The sequence below is a fragment of the Monodon monoceros genome, unplaced genomic scaffold (assembly GCF_005190385.1).
Source record: "Monodon monoceros isolate NGI ecotype Baffin Bay Population unplaced genomic scaffold, NGI_Narwhal_1 Super_Scaffold_5, whole genome shotgun sequence".
NCBI lineage: Eukaryota > Metazoa > Chordata > Mammalia > Artiodactyla > Monodontidae > Monodon > Monodon monoceros.
The window spans coordinates 15,585,693-15,594,475 of record NW_021703782.1 but is presented as its reverse complement, the minus strand read 5'-3'; the positions used below and the strand labels follow the sequence as shown (position 1 = coordinate 15,594,475).

General features: G+C 52.7%; 1 protein-coding gene across 3 annotated transcripts in view; it reads left to right on the top strand.

The window, feature by feature from the left end:
- The first annotated feature begins 18 nt into the window (after positions 1-18).
- Positions 19-8,783, top strand: part of BMP1 (bone morphogenetic protein 1) — a 40,287-nt gene continuing 31,522 nt past the window's right edge. For all 3 annotated transcript variants that reach the window (XM_029203058.1, XM_029203059.1, XM_029203060.1), the window contains exons 1-2: positions 19-172; positions 7,362-7,475. In XM_029203058.1, the coding sequence (XP_029058891.1) occupies positions 19-172; positions 7,362-7,475 (268 nt within the window). The remainder of the gene's footprint in view (positions 173-7,361; positions 7,476-8,783) is intronic.

Sequence of the window (8,783 nt, the reverse complement as noted above, 5' to 3'; positions counted from 1 at the left end):
GCCGCCGCGCCCGCCAGCATGCCCGGCGTGGCCCGCCCGCCGCTGCCGCTGCTGCTCTGGCTGCTGCTGCTCGCGCGCCCGGGCCGGCAGCTCGACTTGGCCGACTACACCTATGACCTGGGGGAGGAGGACGACGCGGAGCCCCTCAACTACAAAGACCCCTGCAAGGCGGGTAGGCGCCCCCCACCCCACCGGCCGGTCCCGGGGCGCCCGGGTCGGGCGCGGGCGGGCCGGGGCTGGGAGGGAGGCGCGGGCTGCTGAGGGTTCGGGGTTGGGGGAGGACAGTCCGGTGTGGGAAGCCGGGAGCTGCCTGGTTGGCAATGCAGTGGGGAACAAAAGAAAGAGGGAGAGAGGGAGGGGGAAGTTTGGGGGACTTTTAGGGACTGAAGTTTTGCTGCTGTTGGTGGGAGCTGCCGTGGCTGTCTCTGGTCTCTCCCAGAGGATTCCTGCCTGGGTCCCAGGAGAAACCTGCTGCCAAGGAGGCTTTTCCTTCTACTGGAAACTTTCCCGGCCAAACTCCTCTGTGTGTGTGTGTGTGTGTGTGTGTGTGTGTGCACTTTTCCCTTCTCCCCCATCCCGGGCTCCAGCACACTGGTGTTTTCCAGCCTGTCTGTCTAGGCTGCCCGGGGGCTGCACGTCTGTCCCGCTGGGTTCAGGGAGGCCTGTATCTCCAAGGAGCAGGTCTCCTGAGGCCCCCACCCAGCAAGTGGAAGAAGAAAGTTTTTCAACGGATCCTCTGAGATCATGCTCACTGGGAATCCCATGTTCCCCACCAGCGGCAGCAGGTTTCTGACCTCGGAGACAGCTGTCAAAGTTAGAGAAGCCAGCCCAGGACAGGAACTTAACTTCTGCCCGTGTGCCAGAGGACCTACTAAGGCCAAATGGGGTGGAAAGGGGAAAAACAGAGAACTCAGATACTGTATATCAGTCCTCTGTGTCCCGCAGACACTGGAGGCTAATTAGTCCAGGTCAGGGCCCCGGAGTGTGTGTGTGTGTGTGTGTGTGTGTGTGTGTGTGTGTGTGTGTTCTTTGTCCATGAAGACCCCGTGTAACCCTTTCACTCCTGCTGGGCCCAGAGGGATTCCCCCTCCTCTCCGCCACACAGAGTGACCAGATGGTCATGCACTCCAGCCGTTTGCCTGATCGGATGACCCTGACAGGCTGCCTGGGACAAGAGAACACACAGGGCATAAGATATCAGAACCTTTCCTCGACTTCCTGCCTCTGACTTCAGACTGTCTCCACATAGCTAGAGCCAGGGCAGTGGCACAGTGCCTGGAGTTCTAGAAGTGCCTGTGTGGAGCATGAGGTGTTGGGGCGCAGGTTGCTCTGGTCGTGACCCGGGGGACCCCTCTTTGGGTGATGGATCAGAGCAAACTGCAGCAATAAGAGTCCTTCCAGTGCAAGGAGGAAAAGCCAGTCTCTCAGCCCTTCCTCCTCCACCCCTGATGGGCTGTGAGCAAACCAGACATTAGCCTCCATCTTTCTCGCTGGGCTTGGGGTGGACATGAGGCTAAGTGGACAGAGCGTGGGCTTTGGAGGCAGGCAGACCTAGCTCTCAATCCTGGACACATAACTCATTAGCTGTAGTATCTTGGGAATGGTAATTATCATCTCTGATCTTTGCTTTCCTCACCTGTAAAATGGAACTGATAATACGATTCTCCGATTCCCCGTAGAGTTGGTGGTAAGGATTATATGTGAGAACATATATAAAATGCATATGAGAGCATAACACTCAGTAAGCACTAAATAAATGTTGGTGGCCTACCCCCTGTTTTCTGTGCCTCACGCTCTGACTTCATTTTTTTCTGAGGGAGTAGGCTTGGTTTTCAGGAGAAGGGAGTGTCTCCCTAACCCCATCCTGGTGTCACTTATTCATTCAACTGGTCTACATTTACTAAATGCCTAAGAGGTGCCAGGCCCTGGCCTTGATGTTGTGGGAGATACAGAGAATTATAAGTCATGGCCCCTGCCCTCAAGGAGCTTACAGTCCAAAAGGGGCACAAGACACACGTGGACATAACCAACTGCGCAAACCAAGGAGGGAAAGCCCGAAAGGCTCAAGGAGCCTCTTGCCCCTCTGCAGCCCTGGTGGTGCCTCTTGCCCCTCTGCAGCCCTGGTGGTAGTGGTGGCAGAGAAACAGTGATCACAGCAAGCTGGGAAGTTTGGGGAGGTCTTTGTGGAGAAGGAGGGCTGGGCAAGGTCTTAAAGAATAGGTAGGAAGCCAATCTGATGTATTTCACTACCAGTTGGAAATTGGAGGGGTTTGAGCAGGGGGAGGCTGAGGGCTCTATCCCCAGTCTCAGATTTCATGGAAGGGTGGGGCTAGCTGAGCTGGAACTTCAAATGAGGACTCTGGAGAAAGCTCTCCAGCTCGTGGGGCTCGTGGGGAGCTGGGCCAGGCCTGGGGGTGGCCAGGAGGGCCTGACAAGGCCAAGATTCAGGGTCAGACCAGGCTTCCCTCCTGGGTGTGACTGGTGCAGCCCTGCCTCCCTCCGGCCTGACTCCTAAGACCCCACACCAACACCCTCAGGCCTCAGGTCCCCAGGCTCTTTCCTCTGTTTGTGTTAACCTCTCCTGCCGGCCTTCACCTCTTGCCCCCTCTGAGCCCTGCCCTCCAGATGCGGGAGGTGGCAGTGGCAGGCGTGTCTGGCTTTACTTCCTTTGGACGCACCTGGCTCTCCCTGCTCCCTCTACCCACTTGATGCTCTCCAGCTCTCTCCTCTTCCTCTCCTCCTCCTTGCACGTGGAGGACCAAGAATGAAAGCCCCATTGACTCCCTGGCTCACCTGTGATCTCTCAGGAGAGCGGGGCCTCTTCATTTGAGGTCACCTCTTGTTATTACCATCAGAGTGATGGTTTACTGTTGCGGTAAGGACAAAGTTAAGACCCTTGATACCCTGGAGAGGTGCCTGGATCTTCTGGACAAGACCAGAACAATGGGCAGGAAGCCAAGCTGGCCTGTGTGTACTCAGAGCTGGTTCCACCAAACCCTCTCTCTCTCTCCCAGGGAGATTGCGAGTCAGCCCTGATTTCTTGTACGTTGGGATGCCGAACCATCAAGGGAATCCTTCCCTAAGATTCCCAGTTCCATTTGGCTGCCCCAGATGACTCAGGACTCTGGGAGGGACCCTAGAGGCAGGAATTGGGACACAGCTGCTCCCATCAGCAGAGAAGCCCACAGGGATTCTCCTGAGCCAGCAAGGACCTTACTTCAGCCTCACCTGGCAGCTCAGAGGTCTGCTTTGGGGAGGTGAGGTGGGCCAGTAGCTCACCGGCCTTTGTCAGCATCCTCATCCCAGGGGCTTTGTAGCCCAGGTTTGGACTTCAGGGGGCCTCAGAGGAGTAGGTTATCAGCTCCAGAGGTTGAGAAACAATTCCTTCTCTTGCCAGACCACATTCCCCCTCCAGACATGCTGAATGAGTCACCCACCCACCTATACCCCTGCTCCATGAGTCACCTTCTCTTTTAGGTGCCCCAAGGGAGCAAGAAAAGTCTTACAATCTCCCTGGGCTCCAGATGGAGGGGGACCGATGGGACTCCCCCAGAAGAAGGAACTCTCAATAATTCTAGTTTCTCCAGGGATTTGGGGGGAAGATATTGGGGGAGGGCAGGGAGTAGAATGTATCACTCCTCAGGCCACTGAAGCTTACCTCCTAAGGATAGCTAGGGGAATCGGCTAATCTCTCTCTCTCTCCTCTCCCCTCTCCATTTCTAAAGGTGCCCCTCTCCTTCTGGGGGTGTAGCCTGTGAAATGGGGTATGCACGTGCAGTTCTTTGTGTGTTTGAAAACACTAGGGCTTGCACAGGGAAGTAGTCAAGAGTGTGTTTTTTGTACGTTTGTGGGTGTGCCCCTGCTTTATGGGCAAGTCTGTTCAACTGTGCATGTTGGTACCCCTGAGTACATGTAAGTGCATGTGCAAATGTGCACCTGTGTGTAAATGTACACCTGTGATTAAGTACATGCAAACACTTGCAGGAGCTTAAACATGTCCTCCCCCAGCAAGAAGCTTGCATCTGTGTAATGGGACATGTGTAGTATGCCTGGTACACATGGCTTTGGGGCTCCGTCACACCAGCCAGGCTCCTCTCTCTCCCCCTAAAAGGGGAGGAGACTGCAGTGAGGGGGCTGACCTGAAGGATGCGCTGCTTACTCTCTTCTTTCCTCTCCTGCTGTGGGGCGGGTGTGTGTGTGTGGGGGGGGGGGGAACTGGCTATGGAGCAGCCATAAGTGCTCCTGGCTGGTTTACAGCTGGAAAACAAAACAAAAACTTTTGATCCTGTGTTGAAAACAACTACTATCCTGACCTTGACCCTGACCCAGGGCTTCCTTCCTGGTAAGGAGGGGCATCCTGGACTCTCCAGGACCCAGATTCCCTAGCTTCCCCGGAGGGCATCCCAAATGAAGAGGGCTTTCAGGCCCAGCTCCTGGCCATCAGGCTCTCCTGCCTACCCCCATCTCTCCCCTCCCCCCTCAGTTCCCACGCATTCTTCAGTCATGACATTCCCACCACAGGGCACTGCTGACAGTGAGCTCCATGGCTAGGCTAGCCCAGAGCTTGTCCCACCTTCCGCTCACCCTGTCCTCCACACCGCCTTGGTCCCGCAGGCCAACACAGTTCTGTGGCCTCTGTACTTGGAATTTAAGGTTCTGCTTCTGAGCACCTGGGGGCTTCACTCAGCCAGGAGGCCAGTGTGGGTGAAAACTCTATGCCCTTGAAAGTAGAGAGATGAACTTGAGATTATAGGGCTACTATTGGGGCGACATTAACAGTGGCCATTCTGTGGCTTCTTACTGTGCTCCAGGCTTCGTGCTAGATGCTTCATTTACATGCCTTATTTCGTGCAGTAATCCTGGGAGACAGATTCTTTTATTTGTTCCTTTTTTATATAGGAGAAAATTGAGGTTTAGAAGAGTTCACATGACCTGTCAGTGAGAAGTAGTCAAGCTGGGATTCAAAGACAGGTCTGTCTGACTCCAAAGACCTTGCTGTTTGCAGCTATGTCTGAAGATGAGTCTAAATGTCCAGCCACATGTGTACTTGGTGATGTCTGCGGATGTGGCTGTGTGAGCCTGGAGGTACAGCGTCTGTGCAAAGGTGCAAAGTGAGCAGAGGTGTGAGGGCGTTCACGTGGGACATGAATGCCCGTATGAACACTAGCACGTAGGACCCGCCACCACCTCCGTGGGGTGTACCTACCATCCCATATCCTTGCTAAGGCCACCCTTGCATGTCAGCTGAGAAGCGCCTTGTATTGCTATCCCATCAGTTGCTGAGCCAAGGCCGCCAAGGGTGATGTTTTCAATAAGAGAATCTTTCCCGTGTGGAGGAAGAACTTCTGGGCCACCTACCAGCTGGTGACCTTGGCCAAGTCATTTCCCCACTCACATCCAAGTGTTTTGATCTCTCAAGTCAGGGAGGTGGGCTCAAATCTAGCCACTATCTTATCTCTCCAAGAGTTTGTAATGGGACACTCCTAGGCAAGTGTATGGGTGGAGCTTGGCTCTCTCAAGTCAGGGAGGTGGGCTCAAATCTAGCCACTATCTTATCTCTCCAAGAGTTTGTAATGGGACACTCCTAGGCAAGTGTATGGGTGGAGCTTGGCTTAATGGGCATGTCCCTGGTGGGCCAGGATTAATGAATTCATTAATATGAAAGCACTTTGTCAACTGGAAAGCACCACGTAAATTTCAACAGACATTTACATGAGGTGTCATTATTGCTACTGTTACTGGCTTAATGGGCTTGGAACTTGCAGTTGGGTTTGTGTGTGTTGGAGCTTCTGCATGTGTGTTTTAGGACTGTCTGTGATGTGTGTATTTTTTGGTGGATGTGTGTGTCTGAGTGAGTATTTAGAATATGGGTTCTGCAAGATGATGAACTTCAGTGCAGTGAGCACTGGACTGGGAATCAGGAGGTGTGAGTCATAAATCCAGCCTTTGTAGTGACTAGCAACATGGTCTCAGTTAAATCATTGCCCTTCTGGGCTTCAGTTTCCACATCTGTAAAATGGAAAGTTGCCCTAGATAACTGCTAAAGTCACTCCCGCATTCTGCCCATCCAGCTCCAGGTCACATCTATAGAAGAGTGTGTGTCTGGGGCACGTGTTTGCAAGCCCAAAGAATATCGACGTGATCCTTAACTTGAACAAACGTTATTGAGTGCCTCCCACCAGAAGGGGTTAGGTATGGGTGCTGCTTGTGCGTGCAGGGTTGTTTCTGTGACTTTTATAGCTCTGTTTTTGATGGCATGGCTGTGGATGTCACCGTGTGTCTGGAGGAACACTGGCCCACGTGTCTGATTCTGTGTTGATGAGTAGGTGTGTGTGTGTGTGTGTGTGTGTGTCTGTCTGTCTGTCTGTCTGTCCACCCAATGGGCCATCTGGGGAGGAGAAACCTGTGTGCAAGGCCTCAAGGTTAAAACAATTTGTGTAACGCTGCCCACCAGGCCTGTGTAGCTCTTGGGATGAGAAGCAGATGTCACTGTGGGTGGAGCTGGGGGGAGGTTGCTCTCTGCTCCACCTCCATCCCAGCCTCTCACCTCCCCCACAGCAGCCCAGCTTGAAGCTTGCATCTGAGCTCCTTCCAAAGCGCTCAGCTCCAGGGCCTCCGTTTCTCAAAAAGCAGATAGACTGTTTAACCCATCCCTCTGGAAACCTCACCCCCAGCTCCAGAAATCAAAATGTCCCGTTAGCGGAGTTCTTTTCCCCCAGGCCTTTCTTCCTCCAGAGAGGGGACTCTGAGACTCAGAATATGAATCACTTGAGAACTATTAAAACTTTTCCTCCAAGCCCATCAGGTGTCCTGGCTCCCCTCAGTATAAGCTCCCCTCAGTGTAATTGAAATGGCATTTGTTAAGTGAATTCCAAATGCTCAGCACAATGCTAAGGTTATGGGCCCCCGAAGTAGACACTCTGTCCTCTCATCCCCTTTTATTTTCTTGGTAGCACCCATCCCTTCCTGGAATTCTCGAGCTCCGTATTTGTTTACTTGTGTTTCTTTGAAGGTCAGTTTCCTGCGAGCAGGGACCTCTTCTGTCTTGCTAATCACTGGAGTAGCGCCGGCCCACAGTAGGTGCTTACTAAGCATTTGCTAAAGAATGATGGAATAAATGACACGACTGTGGCTTTCAGTAGCTAACAGTCTGGTGGGGGTGGGCATCCGCTTTGCTGAGATTCCAACTGAAAAATGATCATGAGTCTCCCTAGAGATCCTCAAAGCCCCCACGTCCCTTCCCCTTCGTCAGAAGGCACTTGAGGATTACAGTTGCTGGGGCCAGGGGCTGTGCCCACAGGGCTGGGCTTTCAGTGCTGGGTAAGGGGGGACTGACTCGCCCTGGCCTCTTCTCTCTCCAGCTGCCTTCCTTGGGGACATCGCCCTTGATGAGGAGGACTTGAGGGCCTTCCAGGTGCAGCAGGCTGCGGATCTCAGACAGCGTGCAACCAGCAGGTCTTCCATCAAAGCTGCAGGTACACCCAGTACGGGCTGGTCCCTCTCTGTCCCAGAAATGGGTTCCAGAATTGGAAAAACAAGGAACCTCCCTGTTCCCAGCCAGGCCCTCCCAGGACAGAGGCCATGAGCTTCAACCCAGCATAAGGGTTTGTCTTCCCTTGGGATATCTTTATCCCTTCCCCAGGGCAGTAGCAAGTGTAGACATACCCAGAAGCTAAGCACCCACATTGTTTTTATTTTTATTTTTTTTAAAGAATCTTTTTTTTTTTAATTAATTAATTTATCTTTGGCTGTGTTGGGTCTTCGTTTCTGTGCGAGGGCTTTCTCTAGTTGCAGCAAGCGGGGGCCACTCTTCATCGCAGTGCGTGGGCCTCTCACTGTTGCGGCCTCTCTTGTTGCGGAGCACAGGCTCCAGACGCGCAGGCTCAGTAGCTGTGGCTCACGGACCTAGTTGCTCCGCGGCTTGTGGAATCTTCCCAGACCAGGGCTCGAACCCGTGTCCCCTGCATTGGCAGGCAGATTCTCAACCACTGCGCCACCAGGGAAGCCCCCACCCACATTGTTTTTTGCTTACAGTTTACAAAGTACTTTCAAAAGCATTGTGTAACTTGACTGTCCCCAATCACCTTCACAGGTAGGTCAGGACAACTCCCACTTTACAGACACAGATCTTCCTCAACTTGTGATGGTGTTACATCCTGATAAAACCATCATAAGCTGAAAATATCTTAAGTCAAAAATACATTTAATACACCTAATCTACAGAACATCATAGCTCAGCCCAGGCTACCTTAAAGGTGCTCAGAACACTTAACACCAGCCTACTGTTGGGCAAAATCTTCTGACACAAAGCCCATTTATAATAAAATGATGAATCCCTCACGTAATTATTGAATACTGTCCCGAAAGCGAAAAACAGAATGGTGGTCTGGGTACAGAATGGTTGTGAGCGTATGGGCTGCTTCCCGTCGTGATGGTGTGGCTGGCAGGGAGCTGCGGCTCGCTGCCACTGCCCAGCATCTCAAGAGAGGATCACACTGCCTATCACTAACCCAGGAAATTCAAAAATTCGAAGTACAGTTTCTACTGAGTGTGTTATCACTTCCGTACTATCAGAACGTTGTGAGTAGAACCATGCGAAGTCAGAGACCATCTGTACAGAAACTAAGAGTCACAGAGGTAATGTGACATGCTTAAGGTCCCAAAGCTAGTCTGTGGCAAAACTGGGACAGGAGCCCAAGCCTTCTCACTCCAAATCCCAGGCTCTTCGTTGCACATCACAGTCCCTCCTGGCTTCCTCTCCTGCTCCCACTTTGCAAGACTCT